The sequence below is a fragment of the Phascolarctos cinereus genome, unplaced genomic scaffold, assembly GCF_003287225.1.
Source record: "Phascolarctos cinereus isolate Bilbo 61053 unplaced genomic scaffold, phaCin_HiC Scaffold_3;HRSCAF=262, whole genome shotgun sequence".
NCBI lineage: Eukaryota > Metazoa > Chordata > Mammalia > Diprotodontia > Phascolarctidae > Phascolarctos > Phascolarctos cinereus.
In genome coordinates this window covers 123562514-123584400 of record NW_027555736.1, presented here as the reverse complement: position 1 = coordinate 123584400, position 21887 = coordinate 123562514, and the positions used below count along the sequence as shown (strand labels likewise).

The 21887-nt window shown below is 39.5% G+C and overlaps 1 protein-coding gene across 11 annotated transcripts in view; it reads left to right on the top strand.

Annotated features, from left to right (window-relative positions):
- Nucleotides 1-21887, top strand: part of AKAP13 (A-kinase anchoring protein 13) — a 388825-nt gene that overhangs the window by 215258 nt on the left and 151680 nt on the right. For 10 of the 11 annotated variants that reach the window (XR_002320358.2, XM_020964547.2, XM_020964586.2 and 7 more), the window contains exons 6-7: nucleotides 11875-12067; nucleotides 14865-18063. Coding sequence is in view for 9 of the 11 variants with exons in the window: in XM_020964547.2 (XP_020820206.1) it covers nucleotides 11875-12067; nucleotides 14865-18063 (3392 nt within the window). In the remaining 2 variants the exon portion in view is untranslated. Of the gene's footprint in view, nucleotides 1-11874; nucleotides 12068-14864; nucleotides 18064-18890; nucleotides 19177-21887 lie in introns of those variants that run through there. The other variant, XM_020964616.2, reaches the window with a different exon arrangement.

Below are 21887 nucleotides of genomic sequence, written 5' to 3'. Positions count from 1 at the left end.
TCTTTTCAGGTACCCCTATTATGAAAAATAGCAAGTTCCATCCTCTTCTTCCTCTTCCCTACATCAGTGTCTTCCTCCTTTTGCGCTTTCTTCTTTTTCCCCTTGTCAGACCCTCAGAACAAAACCAATCCATCCCTGAGACCTCTGGTTTTCTTATTGAATTACCTCAGTATCCTGTGAAGACAAAAAGGTTTTGAAAGAACACTAATTTCTTCACCCTCTATGAGACCATTAGCACTAAATCATTACATAGCTCTTTTCTGATTACTCGATAAATTTACTTTTCTAGGTTCTTTTGGTTCCTGAGCCTGTATTTCAAAGTTCCTATCCAGCTCTGGTCTTTTCATCAGAAATGTTTGAAAGTCTGCCATTCCGTTAAAGGACGATTTCTTCTGTTCCTCACTCTTCCCCCCTCCTCCTGTCCTCTTAGGATTATATTCAGTTTGGCAAGGTAGTTTATTATTTTGTCTTTTGAAGTTCAAAGGCGTTCTCTCATTGAAAGTTACACCTGTGCTCCGGTCTTTAGGTCCTTGGAATTAGAATTGCTGCTTTTGGTGTTTTTTCCTCTTAGGAGCTGATTGGTAGAGTCTTTCTGTTTTTACTTTATCCTTTGCTTCTCATCATCCTTGGCAGAATTCATTCATGATTTCTTGAATCTTGTGATTTCTAGGCTTTTATATCATGAATGTCAGGGAGTCCAAGTTATCTTAAACTATTTCTCTTTGACCTGTTTTCTAATTCAGTTATTTTTGATATCACATGTTTTACCTTTTCTTCTATGTTTTCAATCTTTTGATTTTATTATATTTCTTGCTATCTCATGGAGTTATCAATTTCTGTTTGATCTATTCGTGTTTTTAGAGAGGCCATTTTTAAGGTAAAGTTTATCACTTTGTCTTCTGAGCTACTTATTCTCCTTCCTTTTCTTTTCTCCAGAGATTACATTTTATTTTTCATCTCTTCATTTCTTCCATGTATTCATGTAGTCCTTGTGTAAAATCTGTTTTTGTTTGTTTTTTTCCCTTTGAGTCTGCTTTCAGCTGTTTTGAAGCTGCTTGTTTCTTCTTTTGTAAGAAATGTCTAGATTTATTAAAAAAAAATTTTCCATACTGAATGATTTTTTTTGTTTGCTTTGCTTTGTTTTTTTTTAATTTGGTTTTCTGCCTTTGGTACTCAGACTGGGGCTTTGTGCCAAAGCTCCAGCCACGCTGCACTTTGGGATGTGGTGTCTGGCCTTGCCTTCCTTCTCGGTTAAACCCTCCTCCCCAACCTTGATCTTTGAGATTCTGAGCATTGTGTCTTCAAGGCCTTTCCTGGTATCTCAAGAGAGAGTGTTTGGGACTCCCAAACTCTTGGGCCAGGGAGCTCCTACACTGTACTGGTCAATACTGCAGCTTTCTTAAGGGAGCCCTCTGCTCTTTCTGCATATGTTCAAGGAGCCTTAATGGCTAATTGGGTCCTGTTTCTGTGACAGTGTTTGCTTTGTTGAAGGGTACACTTTTCCTATTGCCTTGGGGATTCTGCCTGGCTCTCTCTCCCCCTCCCCCATTCTAAGGGGATATAAGTCACTGTATTTTTTCATTAGATTTCTTGAGCATAGTGGGTTTGGTATAAACTTCTTTTTTGGGGGGGAGAGGGGAGTAGGTATGTGGGCGCTGTCCAGTCTTTCTAATTCAGGTAACCATCTTGGCAAGATTCTCCCTCTTCTCTCCATCTCAAAATCTCAAAGTTTTGAGAAATGGAAAGCAGCTCCACCTCTACCCCTCTGTCATCTCTCTCATGTTTTTATGTATGAGGCTCATGATCTACAAGCTTAAAGTGAAAGATATTTTTATTGAACAGTATTGCATCAGAAAAATGTTGCTTATTTATACGAGAATAGCAACCTAGTACTCCAAAGAAGTATCAGGAAAGCATCTGTGACATTTTTCCATATGGCATTTAATGTTTCTTCAATTGCAGTATGACCTTGTCTCACCATAACTTAAATAGTTTACGATCGTTTCTTAAATTGAACAATGTGATGCTTGAAGAGTAGGCAACTGTAGTTTTTTTTCTTGTCATTCAGATTCATTCCATGAATTACAGTAATTACTTTCCAAAATGATATCTTTATTGTGATTTGATTTTCCCCGTTATGATAGTCAGTGAGTAAAAACAGTTATGATCTTACTATCTATAAATAGAACAACTTGTTTATCTTATTGATTCATATTTTCTCTTTTAGCCAACTGATTTTAACTCTAGAAATTGAACTGTAGTTTATGATTTGTGTTGGTCTCTACAATTCTAATTAGTAGTGAGAATCATGAAATTGTTCTAGTACCTTCCCTTTATTTTCATGTCCAAATGTAGTTGTTGGATGGAGTTTTTTTGGGGGGCAGGGGAAATATAAATTTATTTTCAGTCGTTTAGGGCCAAATTGTTGGGATTTTTAGTTCAGTGAAAAAGTCAAAGAACATGTCCATTTCCCTTTGAATCAGTATCCCATTATTATCCTTAGGACACTTCTTGCCTTTACATTATTCTGCACTATTTTTTAAAAAGTTTTTTTTTAATCAGGTTCAACAAACTGAGGATTTGATTTTAGTTAAGTATGGGTCAAATTCTCCTTTTAGCAGAGCTTCACTGTCAGCTTTATGAACTCCAACTTTTTATGATATCATCATAAGAGTTACTAAACCAATAAAACAAAGTCCCCGCTTTGACCTGAGAGTCATAGGATTTAGAATTAGAAGAGGGGACCTTAGAGACCATCTAATCCAGTATCCTCATTTTTTTAAATTAAATAGTATTTTATTTTTTCCAATTACACGTAAAGATAGTTTTCATCATTCAGTTTTATGAGATTTTGAGTTCCAAATTTTTTCTCCCTGTCTCCCATCCCCTCTCCCCAAGATGGCAAGGAATCTGATATAGGTTATATATGTGCAATCATATTAAACATATTTCCACATTAGTCATATTGTGAAAGAAAAAAAAACAGAACAAAAGGGTAAAGACAAAAAAAACCCTGAAAATAGTATGTTTTGATCTGCATTCAGACAAGTCCAGTGGCATAGGTTCTCATCCCTCTGGCCTCTCTGTAGCTTTTAATATAATTGACCATTTCCCCATCCTGGACAAACTCTTTTCTTGGCTTCTGTGACACTACTCTTTACTCTTTCTTTTTTTCTCTCTCTTTTTTTTTTTGATAATTAATTATTTTTGGTTTTCAGCAGTCACTTCCACAAGATTTTGAGTTTTAAATCCCCCTTCGACGGCTGTCAAATCTGTGCAATCTGATATAGGCTCTATTTATATATTCATTTTAAGCATATCTTCCTATAAGTCATGATGTAAAGAACAATTAGAACTAATGGAAGAAACCACAAGAATGAAGACATAAAACAAAGCAGTAAAGGAAAAGGAGAGCAAATAGCATGCTTCCATCTGCATTCAGACTCCATATTTCTTTCTCTGGATGTGGGTAGCATTTTCCATCGTGAGTCTTTTGGAGATGTCTTAGATCCTTACATTGCTCAGAAGAGCCAAGTGTATCAAAGTCAGTCATCACACAAGGTGGCTATTACTGTGTACTATGTTCTCCTGGTTCTGCTCATTTCACTCTGTATCAGTTCATGTAAGTCTTTCCAGGTTTTTTGAAGTCTGCCTGGGGCAGACTTATAGCACAACAGTATTCCATTACATTCATATACTACAACTTGTTGAGCCATTCCCCAATTGATGGTGATCTCTTCAATTTCCAACTCTTTGACACCACAAATATTTTTGTACATGTGGGTCCTTTTCCCATTTGTATGATTCTCTTTGGAATATAGCCCTAGAAGTGCTATTGCTGGGTCAAAGGGTACGCACATTTTGATAGCCCTTTGGGCATAGCTCCAAATTGCTCTCCAGAATGGTTGAATAAGTTCACAACTCCACCAACAATGCATTAGTGTTCCAATGTTCCCACATCTTTTCCAACATTTATCATTGTCCTGTTTTGTCACATAACCCATCTGATAGGTGTGATGTGGTACCTCAGAGTCGTTTTGATTTGCATTTCTCTAAACAATAATGATTTGGAACATTTTTTCATAGGACTATAGATAGCTTTAGTTTCTTCCTCTGAAAACTACTATTTCATATCCTTTGACTATTTATCAGTTGGGGAATGCTCTTTCTTTTTCTACCTGTATAAATGCTCTTCCTCCTCTGTATGGGATTTGATGTGATTTTTTATGTGTATTTCTTGGAATTCTCATATTTGTACATGTTTAAGTATCATCTCCATGAGATTTATACATACCTAACCCTTATCTCCCAAAATCAAGTTTCTTATCATCAGCTGGCTGCTGAATGTTATCTCAGCAGTTTACTGTATAAGTGGTTCAGTTTTTACTTTCTGACCTTTAGTGAGGGGGGTGGAGACTAAGCAGAGAGATGGGGGAACTTTCTCTGAGACTCAAATTATTGACGCTTAAATATTTTTTCTACCGCTCATATTTCTAGTCTGCTTCATTATATTAACCAATATTCAGTTGTGTTTTGGTGAGTTGGGCTAACTTATAATCATTTGCCCTAAGGAAGAAATATATGCTTAGGCCTGGACTGGTGTGAATTTTATATCTGATAAAAAAAGAACTTGGTGTATAGAACGTTAAAAAGAAATATGAAGGTACAAGACCAAAAAAACTCAATAATTGTGAAATGTGTGCTAAATAAATATTTCTTAAAATTAGAGTATTTCAGAAGTCTTAATGCAGTTTTAAGTTGTTAAGACTTTTTATTAAGTTTAAGGTTTAATAGCTAAAAAACTGCACTAAGACTTTTGGGAAACCCTGTGGGGAAGTGAGATAAGGAAATAAGCATGTATATAGCACCTAGTATTTTCCAGGCACTGTACTAAGCATTTTAATAAGTATTATCTGATTTGATCTTCACAGCAACCCTGGGAGGTAGGTGCTGTTATTGTCCCCATTTTAAGGTTGAGGAAACTGAGGCAGAGGTTAAGTGACTCGCTCAGGGTCACACAACTAGTATGTGTCTGAGGCTGAATTTGAACTCTTGTTCTTTCTGACTCCAGGCCTACCGCTCTCTGCACTATGGCGTGCCCTAGCTGCCTTTAATGTAAGGCATGTCTGGACAGGTGAATGCCTTATTTCTTTTATGTAGTCTTCACTACTTTCTTCAGTTGGCAGCTGGAGTTCTGATATCCTTGTTCTGTAAAATCAGTAGGCAGCAGGAAGGTGGGCAGAGAAAGGGTTTTGTCCTTCATGGTCTATGAGGTCATCTGATGATTGCTAGGTACTTCTCTGGACATTATTTTGTTGACTAATTGAGGCTGGCAGTAGACTTTGGAACCTTTCATCAAAGGATGTTTGTTTTAGATTATTTCACTTGGAGCCTTACATTCCTTCGATTTGTAGAGGAATGTTGGGCAGTCCTCTTCCCCTTTCCCTAAGCCTTCCTGTTCTGTACTGTCATCAAGTGACAGTCACCCCTTAATGCTTTGGGCTGCCTATATCAAAGCTAGTGTCTCGCTGAGGCTTTCTTTAAGTTATAAGCCAAGAAGGGTCAGTTCTTTGTTCTTTTGTTGCATGAAACCTGTGCTTAAACTAAACTCTCAAAGTGTGTCTGGGAGCTTATTCCATGGGATCCTAAGAATGCTTTAAACAAACAAACAATGGGACCTTGTAGAAGAGATGCTTGATAGGGCCAAAATAGGATGTCAGGCTTTTACAACTCAGGAAAATTCTTTAAATTATGGTCTAGTTATAACTATCTAAAATGCCCCTGAGGGCCTCAGTAAGACTAAGAAAACTGCTGAAATATATATGTGTATACAAAATTATTTTTTCAATATATGTAAAAATATCTGTGTGTGTGAAATTGTCTATATTGACTAAATAATTATTGCAGTTAGTAATGACTTTTTCTTAGTGCTTATTTTATTGGCCCCCTTTTGGAGCCAAGGCTGAAAAATGGAAAAGGCCACTGAAATCCATCCTGCCCTGTTCCTAATACCCTTTTGCTCTAACATTATTTAATTAAGTGAAATTACACCCAGATTCATTGTTGGCTCCATAAACCCTTGGTTAAGGGTGTGATTATGAGTATTAACATCCTGTTTTGCCAGAGTGTGTAATTTGTGATTTTCTTGTAAGTAGACTTAATTTAGCTGCAGTTCAGTTTACATGCACATTAGGAAAGGGCTAGGGACTGGGCCTGTGATTTCGCTTGTATGGGGAACTACCAGGTGAAAAAACTGCCAGTGTAGCTCAGCTTCTTCCCTGTAATTTAGAGATTTGAAGAGTTACATTGGACACTGAAGGGTTAAGACGCCTGTCTGGTTTCAAAAAGCCAATATGTGATAGTAAGAGACAGGATTTGAACCCAGGTGTTCTGGCTTCAAGGTTGATCTTTATCCAAGACATTGAGCTCTCCATATACGTATTTAAAGAACTCACATTTGTGTAGTGATTTAAATGCTCTTATGACTTAACAGAACTATAAGGCCAAGGACTTATTATCTTTAAACACATGAAGATTTTTTTTTAAAATAAGAATCCTGCTGAGTAGTTGTTTCTGTATTTACAAATGGGCTTAAAGTAAAATAGGAATGAATTTCAATAGATGTAGAAACAACTCCTTTCTTCTTTTAGTGACAGAACATAATAATAAACATTTTATTTTGAGAGGCAGTATGGTGCACTAACTTAGGGCACCAGGCTTAAAGCCAAGAAGATCTGGGTACGAATTCCCCGCCTGGACACTTAATGTCTTTGTCTCACTTAAAAGACAGTTCACCCTTCTGCCCTTAGTTTTCTCCTCTGTAAAATCAGGGAGCCTGGACTCTGACCTTCTGGTTTGAAATCTAGGATTCTATGATCCATTATAGTGCTTTCCTCACACCTCTCAGTCATTCCACAAGTACTGATTAACTGACTGTCCCTGCTGTCAAGCAGTTTACATTCTTTTGGGAAAGACATGCATACACGTAGAGGCACATGCAGAATGAATACAAAATCAGCATAAGGTACACAAATGGATTGGTGAGGGAGGGCATCAACAGATGGAAGATCAAGAAGGCATCATGTAGAAAGTGGTATTTGAATTTCTCTGTGAACTACTACTACCCTGAGAAGCAAGGAGAGCAGGTGGTATTGTGATTATTATCTTCTTTTGATGTATAATGAAACTGAGGCTCAGAGAGGTGGTTACTTCACCGTAAGTGTCAGAGTCAAGAATTCATAGGATCACTGACTTAGGGCTGCAAGGGCCTCAAGAGGCATTCTTGTGCAAACCCTTCATTTTGAATAGGAGGAAATAGAGGTGCCCCCCTCCCCAAAAAAAGTTAAATGATTTTTCCAAGATCACAAAGTAAGTGACAGAGCTAAGATTTGAACTCAGGCCCTTAGAATTCAAATCTAGTACATATTCCACCACACTTCTCTGCCTTTCAAATGTGGCTAAGCTACCAAGAAATATTTTAGAGTTAATTGTTTCTGGAGATGTTCAGAAAAAGAATGAGCAGTGCTCCCTGTCTTAGGTGTTCTTAGGTAAGTGTTCAGTTGTTCCAGGCATTCTCACGCTTCATGACCACCCCATTTGGGGTTTTCTTGGCAGATAAACTGGAGTGGTTTGCCATTTCCTTCTCCAGCTTATTTGACAGATGAGGAAGCTGAGGCAAACAGGGTTAAGTGATTTGTGCAGGGTCACACAGCTAGTGTCTGAGGCAGGATTTTAACTCAGGTCTTCCTGACTTTGGGCCTAGCTCTCTATAACCTGTGCCACCTAACTGCCTTTGTTAGGTAATTTCCAGCCTTGTCCCCTCTCCTCCCCTCTGCTTCTTTCCCAAGATTAGCTTTTCTTACGAGCTCAGGGAATGCAAAGAATTGTTAGTATTTCTTTAAGGAAAGAACAGTATAATTATTTTTGGTTTATCTATACTGCTCTCCCCCTTCATGGGTTCAGATAACAAGAGAATTTAAAGTTCTAGGCAAAAACCTTCATCAGCTTAGTCTGTTTTCCTATACGTTAACTCCCTTGTGTGTCTGCAATTGAGAGCAGGGACATCAGTGAACCAAAGAAACAGAAATCTAAAAATTATTTATATTCGACCTGTGATTTTTTGGTAAACTTACATGCAAATGTTGGGATTTAAGATATTGTGAGAACATCATAGTTTAAAGCCAGACCACAAAACCTTCACTCATGAGGAACTGGAAAGTTGTCCACGTTCCCCATCTTACTCCTCTGCTCAATATCCACCTCTTCCCTAGTCCATATAGTCATTTATTTATCTCAGAAATATGTATGTGTCCACCTCAGGCCAGGTTCTGTAAGATACCATATGGTAGGGAGTGGGAGGTACTGGTACTTCTCTAAAAGAGTAATACAATAAGTATTCAAGTAACTAGATTAGAACCTGGCAATATACAGTGTGAATGTCCTCAGGAAGGTATGGTCAAAATACCAAGAGAGGTCAGAGGAAGGTGAGAGCACTGCAGTTTGTTGTAGGGTGAGGAATGATCCTAGCTGCCTTTGTGCCATGTGAGCTGGGTCTTGAAAGAGGAGTCAGATTTTTGTAGAGGTGTTTGTTTGTTTGGGGGGTGGGGAGAGGGATGGACATTCCAAACAAAGAGAGTGCTATAAATAAAAGCAGAAAATACAAGGCATATTTGAGAAATGACCAGGGTGGAAAAGTTATAGCTATCAAGCTGGAAAGGTAGTTTGGGGTCAGAACATATATTTCCTTAAATCCTGTCTTAAAGAGTTGGACTTTATTCTGTAGAGAGTGGTTTTCATTCGTTTGTTCCTTTCATTCACTCCAGGGTAGGGAGTGATAGCATCTCAACTAGTGATTGTTGAAAGGTTCATACTATGCCAGACCCATTTAGAATAAATTAGCAGGAGAAAAGACTAGAGCTGGGAGATTATTTAGGAAGTTTTTGCAATAGCCCAGACCAATTAGCCCCTGAATGGAGTTGATACCAGTGGTAATGAAAAGGAGGAAATGGATGCAATAATGTTTGTAGATATGAAATTACAAGACTGTTTTGGTTGTAGAGGGCCGCTAAGTAGCCTAGTGGGTAGAGGGCCAGGTCTTTAGTCAGGAAGTCTGATCTTCCTGAGTTCAAATCTGGTCTCAAACACTTACTAACTGTGTGACCCTGGACAAGTCACTTCACCGTGTTTGCCTCAGTTCCTCATCTGTAAAATGAGTTAGAGGAGGAAATGGCATACCACTCCAGTATCTTAGCCAAGAAAACCCCAGGTGAGATCACAAAGAGTCAGGCATGATTGGAACAACTGAACAACAATTGGATGTAGAAGGGAAAGGAGGAATCACCAATGCTGTCAAAGCTTCAAGCTTGGGCAACAGAGAAAATGTAGTGACATAAATAAAGAAAAGCCAGACTGAGGAGTTGCCTTGGATTGGAGGAGATGGGAAGGCGAGAGAAGATGACGACCTTGTTAGTTTTTTAAAATTTTCACACTGTATTTGGACACTTAGATTTTTAAATAATCAGCACATAGCTAGAAACAGGTTACAGAAACTTGGGGGAGTGTTAGGTATGAAGCTAATCATCATCTGCATAAAAGGTGGGGTGCATATATCATAAGTGTTTTTCAATATATTGATCAGTTTTGCTGATCCCTGTACCCTCCTCCCCCCCTTTTTTTCTTTAAAAAACATCTTTGCTTTGTGAGATGGCTCTCTGGGAGAAGGCTGCAGAGGGATATGTAGATGTTATAGGGATAAAAGATCAATAAATTTATTTTTAAAACATTAAAAATAATCTTCACAGTAATAATAATCACAGCAGTGGGGTGGATTAAATCATCAGTTGAGAGTATGTAGAGAGCTGAGGTGGTAAGATTAGGATCTATAGTGAAGGGGACCCTGTCCCCATAGAGATCTGGGTAAGTGAGAAACAGAAATCATTCTGGTTTGAAGGCTGAATTAGTATGAACAAGCAGTGATCTCAAAGGTTGGAATGAAGTGAGGAACCAGTAATAGAAAACTATCAGAACAAAACAAAAAGCCTAAAATGTAGGTTAACACTTTAAAGGTGGCAAGCTAATTGAGTAATTCATGATGATTAGTATGCCTATAACTTTCCTTATTTTTTTCATAGTTTTGTACCTCAAGTTTTTCTCACTCTACTACATGTTCCAGGCACTGTGCTAAGTACTGGGGTTACAAAATAAAGCGAAAAACAGTTGTTTCTCTCAAGGAGCTCCTGGTCTAATGCAGGAGACAACATGCAAACAACTGGTACAAACAAGAGATATATAGGATAAATTGGATATAATCTCAGATGGAAGACACTGAGATTAAAGAGGAACTAGAAAGGTATCTTGAAGAAGGTTGGACTTTGGCTGAGGCTTAAAGGAAGAAAAGAGAGCGAAGAGGTACAGATAAGGAGGGAGAGAGTTCCAGACATAAGGAATAGCCATTTAAAATGCTCCAAGTTGGGAGGTGTATCTCATGTAAGGAACAGTAAGGAGACCGGTGCCACTGGGTTTTAAAATGTGTGAATGGGGGTAGGGTGTAGGAAGGGGCTAGGTTATGAAGGGCTTTGAAAGCCAGATGATTTTTAAAATTTGATCCTGGAGGTAATGGGGAGCCACTGGAGTAGAGAAGTGACATGGGCCAACCTGTGCTTTAGGGTGATCAATTTAAAAGCTGGAGGATATTCTGGAATATGGAGGGACTTGAAGCAGTGGAATCAACCAACAGGCTATTATAATAGTCTAGGCATAAAGTCAGGAGGGCTTGTACCAAGGTTGTCAGAGAAGAGAAGTTAGAAAGGAAGAAGCCACAGGGTTTAGCAACTTATTGCATATGCTAGGGGGAGGGGATAGTGATAAGAGAGTGGGGGAGTTGGAAGATGACACATAGGTTGAGAACCTGGATGACTGAAGGGGTGGTTTCCCCTCATTGGAATGTACCATGAGGTTCTTGTTTCCAGAGACTGTTGTATTTTCATCTGTAAATTCCTAGTATCTAGCTCAGTGAGTGGCACTAAATAAATGTTTGTTCATTGATTACGTGATTCTTAACTTTTGGAAAAGCAGAATATTAACCCCAGAGAGGATTAGGAAGGGAAGGCTCTTTCTCTTTCGATGATGTTGTGGTGTTATATACCACCATGTCTTTACTGTGTCACAAAGATGACTCTGTGTGTTGTATTCATTAATAACCACATTATCTTGGAATATTAGGATATTTTAAAGTATAATTGGAAGCACTTTGAGTTGCTTGGAAACAGTTTCTGTGTATCAAACAATGTTGGATGGTCATGTTGACAAGAACAGAATAGTCAATAGTATTTCTCTGTTTAGTTGACACTGGGAATTTCTGCAGAGGGGAAGGGAAGAAGGAGAGGAGGAGGAATTGCAGGGTGCTTCCTACTCCTCAAATATCCCCTACATGCACTGGGGCCCCTGCCTCTGCTGTCATTTGAAATCAGCCTAAGGTATCAAATAATACACAGAAGAGTCATTCTTGTAAGCCATGTTTCTATGGGTAACCAAACTAAAAATGATCTCCTTGTGCTTCCTCATTACTCATTAGTTAGCAGAATATTAACCATTTCGAGAACCCAAAGCTGCTTCTGATCTTCCCTTGCAATGGTTCTTGATCTCCCCCCCCCCAGTTAACCTGTTTGTGGCCTCTTGCTACAGTGGGTGATGTGTGGGAATGGATGTATGTGTTTGCATGTAAGTAAAGCATGTAAGATCAGGTCCCTATGGAACTTCTTCTGCAAAAGATAATCAGTTAGATCAGTAATTTAAGCCAAGATCCACAGATGTAGCTCTAAGCCTACTGCCTGTCAGCTATAATTTATATATTAACCTGAGATTGTTTGTTTTCAGGGAGAATGCTGGAGAACCTGACTCGTGGAGCAGTTTATCCTATGAAATACCTTATGGGGATTGCTCTGTGAGACATCACCGAGAGTTGGACATTTATACATTGACATCTGAATCAGATGAGGAATCCCTACACCCTAGAGACAGTCGGACAGGACATATTTTTAAACTCAGGAACATCCAGCAGCAGCTTATGGTGAGGACAAACAATCCATATCTCAAGCCTTTGATTCCTTAGTAAAATTAACTTTGATTAGATTTAGGGCATTCAGTCAACGAGCATTTATTAAGCACTTACTATATGCTAGTCACTGTATTAAGTAATAGCAATACAAAAAAAAAGGCAAAAACATTCCCTACCCTCAAGGAATTTTTATTCTCCTGGGAGATAGCATGTAAATAACAAGTTTTATACAAGAGATATGATAATAGCTAGCATTTGTAGAATGCTTTAAGGTTTGCAAAGCACTCTACATATGTTTTCTCATTACAATCCTGGGAAATCAGTGCTATTATTATCCCCCTATCTTATAGATGTGAAATTGAGACTGAGGGAGATCTAGTGATTTGCCTAGGGTAATAGAGCTAGTAAATTGTCTGAGGCAGAATTTGAACCTAGTAGATGGAAAGCTGTCTGAGAAAGGCATGATCATGTGGAGGAACTAGGAAGGGGAATTTTAGCTGAGTCTTGAAGGAAGCCAGGAAAGCTAAGAGATGGAAATGAGGGGGGCAAAGTATCCCAGGTATTCAGAACAGCCAGTGCAAAGGCAAGTGCAGTAACAGAGATAGAGTGTCATATTTGAAGAACTTTGACTACTCCAGCATTGCTGGATGATGAAGATGGTAGGAAGGGGCCGAGTTGTATAGAGTTTTAAATGCCAGATATAGGAAGTTTGAATTGGATCTTGAAGTTTTTTGAAACCAGAAACACTGGCAAGTGATCAGTGCTTGCAAATGACTATTATGTTTATTTATGTATAATAAGTTTCTGGACCTTGTTTTTATGTTCCAGATATAATAATGTTTTGATTCTGATTGGCCTTTGCCAAAGAACTCAAGCAATGACTAGATATATAGCATTTAGTTATAGCAGAGCTCAGAGCTATATAAAGGAAGTATATTGGTATATTTGTTTGACTTTGAAAGACAAAATATACAATATATTTTCTGAGATAGTTGATAATTTTTTTTAAAAAAATTACGCTAGATTAGATCATTTTGAATTTTTTATGTTATGGCTATATTAATTTGTAAATCTGAAAAATAACTTAAAAGCAACTGCTGTTAGGAAGCTAAATAATATAGATTCACTAGTTATAGTTTTCATAAATGATCTGAAGAGCTAAGTTTAGATTCTTTTTTCCATCCAGGTTTTATTCAGCATTAATTTGATTTGATTTTGGAAAGCAGCTTTGTGATTATTTAATTTAGGTTCATTCAGGGCCATTGAAATACCAGAGGCTTCCTCTGCAACAGGCATCATTGTTCAGCCCATTAGGCCTGGTGACTTCATTCCATGAACGTGTGGTGCCTCTGCCTCTTCCTTTTGAGAGACAGGCTTATCCCAGAACTAGATTCCCTTTTGTTTTTGCCTGTATGTGCTCCCCGGAAATCATGCTTTTATTTAGGTCTCTCTCCATAAGACAGTTGACAGTCCAATTGAAGCTGTGCTATTGAAAGTGCCAGAAGGGTCTCTACTGTGGATAAGGCAGGCAAAGTGAGGGGTGAGTCAGGACAGCCACCGCCTGTATGCTTTTTGGATAATGTAGAAAAGCTCAGTACTTTGGAGTCAGTTCAGTCACCTGTTTTTTTCCAGACATTTGATAGGTTATTGTTGCCCTAAAGCCAGCTTAACCATTACGTACTTCTGGATTTTTTGACCTAATGAGCAATTAACTGCTAACACTTATGGGACTTTGACTCTCATGGTAGAAACTTAGACTGATTCATGTCCATATCCTTTTGAAGAAAAGGGAAGTTGGAAGGTCGCAATGCTGAGGTTCCCAAAGAAGACCGCTTTATCATTAAGACTTTAATATTCATAACAAGTTTTATGATTATGTATTGGCTAACTTTTATTAAAAGCCCCGAACCCCAGTTTTACCAATAGGGAAAGTGAAGCAGTTAGATGAGTATGAGGTTGTGGAGTAGAGCAGATGTTGAGCCATGAACAAGAACATAAGTATCTGATTTCTAGTTCAGTCCATTGTGATACATTCATACTACTTTCATTTGAGAATGGGTGAGGCTCAAGAGTTAAAGAGGAAATCTATAAGTTTTTATATTTGAAATTTACCATATTAGCTAGCAGAAAGATACTTTTCCCCCACCAAAAAGGTGAAAGAGATTTGGCGACTATTGCCAAGGCTAAAATTATTAGCCTATACAGCTGCTTAATGAGCAGGACTTTTTTTTTAAAGACTTCATAGCCTTTAAGAAAGACTCAGGTCAACCCACTCCTGCTAGAAGATGGATAGGGTGGAGTTTATTTGTAGGATTAAAGGGTGGTATAATACTTCAGTAAATATTTGGGGCATCTGGGAATTTAGCTGCATCTTAGAACTAGGGGAAGTTTGGCAAACTGTCGTGAATTTGTTTGTGTTTAGAACGGATAAAGGAAGTTGGAAGTGATGTGTGTCCCTTGGAGAGGAGGCCTAGAGAGCATTTTACCCGAGTCGTTCATCCAAACCAGTATGCAGATACACTTTTGTCCAACATTTTGGGGTTAAAATTTAATCCTACTCTTTAGAATAAGCTTATATTTAATTCCTGGAAACAGTAGTCTTGAGTATCATGAGCAACTTTCAAAATCGTGGTGACTATGCAGATATGGGAGAGAAAACTAAGAGTAAGTATAAATTAAGACTGAGTTTTAGATAGACTTCAGTCAGCTTACAAAGTAGGGGGTTCTGTCAGATGTGACTGCTTGCATTCCCTTATAACACGTGTAGTTATGAAGTTTACATTACTGACATTTTCTTTTGCCTTTGCAGAAAACAAACTTCAGACAGACAGAGGATCGTATCCCTTTAATGATAACATCACAGAACCCTCCACCTACTCACAGTGTCCTGGATGTGGATGACCAGCAGCATTCTTCTCCACTGGGACTTGGAGGCAGGGACAACCCTGACCACAAAGGGGACCCAGTTAGTTTGGATGAAAAGTCAGATGATCTTTCAAACCTGACGAGCAAAGGGAAGACAGATTGTTCCTGTAGAAGGAAAGATAAATGCGTGGAGAGAAAAGAGGAAGAGGTGGAGCCAGCACAATTTGTAGTCTCTGAGATTGTGTCAGAGAAAGACAGATGCTTACAGAGTACACCTGCTAGCGTGAATAACACAGAAGACCTTACATCCTTTGGAAATACAAATGAGGAAACTGGAATGACATCTCCTGGAACTGTGTTGGACCATGAACACATGAGCAGTGGAGATGGTGCCACAGGGGAAGTACATATCAGTGAGTGGAGCCAAGACGAAAATGCCCCTGGAGCTGACGGGGTCACCAATTCAGAAGCAGAGTGCACAACTCCAGAAGCAACAGAGAAAGTGGAATGTGATCTCAGAATTCCTGAGGCCACTCTCCAGAAGAGTCTGTGTGAAATGCAAGAAAGTAAAACTGATAGACTTAATGAGAGCTCCAGTGTCAGCAGAGCTGGAACCCTGGATGTAGAAAGAAACAGTGGCCCTGTGGAGGAGCCCAGTGTTCCAAATGGCATTGACTCTCCAAGTTCCTTAGACAGCAATGAACATCTTCAGCCTTCATCTACAATTGGTAAAGGAGAAACCATTACTAAAGAAACTGTGCCAGGAACCGAAACTTCAAGCAGAAGTAGCAAAGAGAACTCAGATCCTGTAGCAGAGAACCAGGGAGTTGGGGATCAACACTCCCTTATCATTTCATCTTTAGCAAAATATGCCACTGGTCAGGAAGAGGTATTGGAAGAGTTAGAAATGGATTCTTCTTTAACCAGCATGTGTAAGACAGGCTCACCTTCTGATTCAACTTTGACCAGCCCAGAAAAAGAGCCAGTTTTGAACCAGACATCAAAAGGCAGCTCAGCTCAAGACCAAGATCAGGAAATTGAATCAACCATCTGCTGCACAACGGAAGAGGACGAATTTAGTTTTGATTTCGTACGTCAACAGAATTCAGTGACTCCTCTTGGAGACATGGAAACAGAGAGCAAGGATGGCAAACCCATCCATTCCAAGGATGTGAAGGGGAATTCATCAAATTCACCTGCTGAAGTTCAGATGAAAGAATCTTGTTTGAGTGAGGGAGTCTCTGATCCTGAAGGAGATAACCAGGGATCTGAAGTTCCCCGTTCTATAGCAATTTTAAATGAAGGTAACCTAACACAGGATTTAAAACTGGACACCCCTTCACCCCCCAGACATAAATCAGTTTCACCTCCTCACCCAGCCTTGCTCGAAGCAAAAGAAAGTTTTATACTGAATCAGGCAATGGCATCTGAAAATAATTTTACTCAGCCAGACAGGCCCTCGATTGAATCAGTAACTGAAGATGATGCGATTTCTTTTGTTCCCTCCCGGCAAGAAAAGGGAACAGCAACTCCTGAAACAAAGGCAGAAGAATATCTCTGTGGCCCAGCACTAGAGCTCTGTGTGCCCAACAAACTGCCGACAGAAGACAGCTCAGTGAGCCTGCCATCTTTTCTTCCTGCTCCTGATTCTCAGCTAAGTATGGGAAATTCCATTTCTGTAGAAGGGGACAGTGGGGTTGAAGGTCTTAGTGACAAGACAGTGGATGTGTTAGAATCAGATTCTTCTGCACCCAGTGAAAGGACAAGTGTTTTACCTGCCGATTCAGCTTTGTCCAGCATGGACGAGGAGCCAGTGGGGCCAGAAAGTACTGTAGTTCAGGAACAAGATAAAGAAAATGAAGCAGCTGCCTGTTCTGTAACTACAGATGATCCACTTTGTTCAATTTCCTTGCCTAAAGAGGAGACGCCACCTCCTGGAGAAGAGACATCAGAGCTTGGTGATCAACCTGTCTTAGACTCATGTGCTGAGGGCAGAATACTTAAACACAATAATAATTCAGTGGGCACACCCTCTGCCATTCTCAATGCAGAACCTGAACAAAACAAGGAAGTGGCTGCAAAAGTTTCACTGCGAGCTGAGCAAAGCATAGTTGTACAGTGCCAGGTGCCATTAGAAGCTGGTTTGTCTGCAGACAGGCAGGGGACGTTTGGCTCTGGAGAGTGCAGCTTGCCATTGCCGGCAGTGACAAACAAAACCAAAGCTGACCCAGAACAAGATAGATCTGAGGCTTGTGACAGGGAAAAGTCAGTGGCTGCAAAATCTGAAGTAAAAGAGACTCAGTCTAAAAGGGACTTCTCCTCTTGTGAAGAGAGTAGAAATGTAACTGTGGATTCCAGAGAGGAGGCTACCCAGGATCCTTCTGTGTTGGGGACAAAGGAGATACCTAGGGGCCACCAGGATGTTCTGGTACAGAAAAACATGGCAGACCAAGAGAATGATATAATCTTGGGCCTACCAGGAGCCCCACCAGAAGGTGAGATCTTGGAGAAGCAAACTGTAATCACAGAAGTGCTGCCTACTGGTAAGGAGAAAGGGGAGGCAAATGAAACTGTCCCCATAGTAAGACATCTGAAGGAAGTGGAGGTAGACAGTGTAGTACCAAGGGTGTTGCTACAGCCCATTGCTGAAGAGCTGCTGCCCTGTGAGAACGACGTCACTGGGGACATGGTGCCCTTGGCAGGTGAGGGCGACACCACCCCTTGTGTGGGCAAAACCAAGGAAACCTTGCCTGATGGGGATGGGGCTGAACAAAAGACAAGCTTCCGAGATGTTCCTTCTCAAAGTCTGCCTATTCAGGCCGATGCTTCAGATTCACTGGAGAGAGAAAACCTGATAGAGGAAACTGCCAACCATTTGGTGGATACTATTCTTGAAAAAGTGAGAGCTACAGGTGGGGCGCTCGCCGTGGGAGAGGGCGGTAGCCCTCCACAGTGTGATACTACTAAGCCAAACCCTGTTGCTGAGGAGCTAGAGGAAAGTGCTGCTGCAGAAGGGCCTTGGGTGACTCCAGAAGATGGACCTGCTAAAGGAGAATTAGTTGTAAACTCAAAAGTGTGGACAACCAAAAAAGAAGAACGGGAAAAGGTTCCTGGACACTCCCAAGAATCTGAACCTGTGGCAGGTAAGCAAGCTGAAATGAGCAATCTTATCCAAATGTGTTTCAGGTGTGGCAGTCAAGTGTCATTATTTTTTTTTGCTATTTATATAAAATTACTTCTTTAGGATTGAATAACATCCATGCAGTCATATTTGTTATGTAAGAGATTTTATTTTAACCTAATTCTTAGGTGAATTGCTTTAAACTTTGAATGGTTTGCCTGCCATCACCTCTCAGTTCTTATGCCTGGTATACACATAAGGCCTGCAGTTTTCTAAACCTGGAGAAAAATATCTGGGTGGCAGATCAATTCAGCCCAAACTGGGGCTTCTACAGAAGTTTTATTCACATGATTTAACTACTCTTGCCAAAGTAAATATTAGGCTGGACTTGTGTTTGCAGTATTTCATGTGAGGCTGAAAGGAGAGTGTTGGGAACAGTGTCCTTAGGTGTCTGAAGCTGACTCGTTCCTTTCTCTCATTCTTTGTCAGTTTAGGTTCAGAGAAAATAGCCAGGATCATGGAGAAGTTTTCTTTATACTAGTAAGCCTCAGCTGTTAAGTGTCCTTCCAATCTAGCAGTCCAGCTTCCTAAATGGTGGTATTAGGTCATTGTAGGAGAGCAAAGAGTGAAAAACAACAACAAAACTCCCTCCTCTTCCTTGCCTGTGAAGAAAACCTTCAGTCACATTGTCTATTGACTTAATGCAACAGCCCTGGAATTCAGAGCCTTATACAGTGTCTGGGGCTAGGGGCTGGGCAGAGGGGGTTTCCCGCACAGGATTTCCGCTAAGCCTCATCCTTTGAGTGTGCTGTCATAGGGCAAACCTTGTGTCCACTTATCTCGGTGAAGCAGCTGCAGTAAGGAGATTGCTCACACGGCGACCTCTTCAATCGATGGGTAGCCATGTCCAACAACAGTAAATAGAAACCACCAGTCAGTGGAAAGGGGCCATTCCAGCATAACCTCATGTTTTTGCGATTTGGGACGAAAGTGGAAGCAGAGGACAGTTTTACCTCTTGAGATCATAGGGCCAGTTTAATCCGGACTTTGCCTGATCACCTGTTGCTGGGGCACAGAAGGGAAGAGCTACCTTTGTGCTCGCTAGACGTTATTAATTTTTGTTCGTAAGGATTAGGTAAGAAGTGTTCTGCTATATTTTCCCCCAGGGATATTGAAAATGGCACATACAAAAATGGGGTGGGTAGAGGTAGAACGGTAGAAGAAAGAACCAATGTCATGTCAGGCATTAGCTGTGTTCATTACCGTAGTAATACTTTACAGCTGCTTTCCCTCAAGGGAAGGTTTTCTCCTTTCTGGTTTTCACTTTTGTAACTGAATATGTATGTTCCAGACATTTTGGAGGTTTCAGGTTTTGAAAGTTTTGGGGAGGGTTTCAGATATTTAGAGATGAAAAGTTGTTGGCTGTTATTTCAGGACTTCTAATATCAATCAGAAGCTGTCTTTTAAAAAAAGAGGAGTCTATTTTGGGGGCTTTGGCCGGTTGACATTTCACCAAAACAGGAGGGGCTGTAAGCTGATGCCTGAGTGTGTTCATTTCTTTTGAATGCTGCTTCTTGGGACACATGGGTTGGAATTACTGCTTTTTTCCAGCTCAGTGGCTGAGATTTAAAATGAAGAGTGGGTGAGCTACATTGGTTTTTCACATGTTGCATTATATGTAGAAAACATAGAGAGAAAATCTGGGAGGTTTAGGCAAAAATTAAGGACGAGCAGGAAATTCAAAGTTATGTTGTTAACCCAGAATTAGAGGGAATAGCCCAAGCAGCTGTCTTAAAAGAAAGCTTTAAATAGCAAATATAGCTATATAAGTATGTAAGGGTAGAGACTTGCTATGCCAGTAGGGAAAGTGTATCCTTAGTTCTGTTCCAGCCTTAGCTGTACAAAGAAATACCCAGTAATGAGGGAATTGCCACTTCCTTCTTGGAATAGGGAACTGTTAACTGATCACATGTTAATTCTGAAGTCAGGCAGCGAAATGTGACCTAACAGTAAAGGGGGTTGTTAGACATTCATTAAAAGGTCATAGTTTGTTATCTTGGGCAGATTAAAGTATGGCAAAGTTAAAAGGTTCGTGTTCCCTTTAACTGCTGTATATATTATTTGTGTTGTCATGCTGTTCTTTAGAAGACCAAATAGAAACTTACTCAAATGGGGAAAAACAAGAAGGAAAAAACCCACAAAATTTCCAGCTTTAGAAAAGAGGTGTAAACATTTGCCTAGATTGTGCTTTGGGAAATTGGGTGGTTTATTGCTGACCCAGATCTGTCTTACGTAAAGTTTAGGTCTCAGTATACACTCGCTATCTGTTTACAGTCACGACTGGTGGCTACTTGCCAAGGTACATATATGTTTTTAGTTGACGGGTGTAGCCAAGTGAAGTGGTACTAAATTAAACCAAAAAGGTCCCTCCCCCCTAAAAAAAAAAGAAAAAACACACACAAATTCCTATATACAACAAACCACCCAGATTTCATAAGGCAATATCTGGGTTGAACATTTTCAAAGGTTACTTCTGATCAAGATACCTGTCCGAGGATTGTATATGTTTTCATTTTATTTGATGTGTGACATTTAAACTCCAAGAGACTTAGCTTCCCTAGATGAAGGGTACATATATGTTCATTATCTAATACTTACTAAGCTGTATGAAATTTTTGTCATACATGTATGTATTTATGAGTGTATAATGTGTGTATTATATGCTCATCTGTATATACATTAACATCATTTGCCTTCATTTCAGTGTAGCACTTTTATAAATTCCTACAGTGGATTTACAGAATGAAATCTTAAAAATTTTCAGCTAAAAATAATCTCCATGTCCTTTGTATAAAAAGTCCTATCTCCCTCCAGGATAATGACTTCAGTAAGACTTTTATGCTAAATTAACAAACAAGAGTTTTCCACATAAAATCATAGGCCTCTAACATGTCGTCTCTTCTAATAGTCATCTATTCATGTTTGGAATATCAAGTTCAATTCTGACCATTTACAGTCCCCTGTTAGAAAGTATCAGAATCTTAAATTTTTCTAGGGTATCATTTAATCACTTCCTTCCTGTATTTGTCTGATCCAAATTGTGATAAATGGTAACAGTAACCACCACTATTTGTGAACTACAACAGTGTGCACTGTTGAACATGGTCTCTGGTCTCAAATGATACTGCTGGGCTTTTCTTCCCTTCAGTAAATAAAAGTATTCCTGTAACTTTGACTGTTAACTTGAAGGCAACTAAGCAGTTCTTCAGAGGTCAATAGAAAATAGTTAATGGGTATATCTTAAGAAGAAAGCAGGCTATATGTGCCTGTCAAACTTACTTTACTAAGTAGTGAAATTATAATTGTGTCTGTTTTGTACAGTCTTTTGACCTTGCGAAGTTAGGATGTGAAAACAGTCATTTGCTAAGGCATGTCTTATATATTTCATATATGTAAATAGCAGTAATGGATTAATCTGTGTATATGGTAAGTTAGAAAGCCATCACAGAGTGGTAAAGGCTCAACCTATCCCAGATAGTTCATCCTGAGAGCACTATGGTGAGCCTTTGCTCTCTCTTGTTGTGTAAATGTCTGTTGCCTTTCCAAATGGTGGTAGGCATGGTTACCTCTCTTAAGGAATTTATCTATTTCTGTCCTAGCACCTAGCACAGTACTTGGCAGATAGCATGGGGCTTAGTAAATACTTGTTGATTGAATGATTGATTGATCTGTTTTCTCTAACCAAATGAGAGGGGCCTTATTTTTCATGAAAAGTCAACAGTAAAAAATGGAAGTTTGACAATTATTCAACAAATGTTTTAGTGCCTACTATGTGCACAACACTTT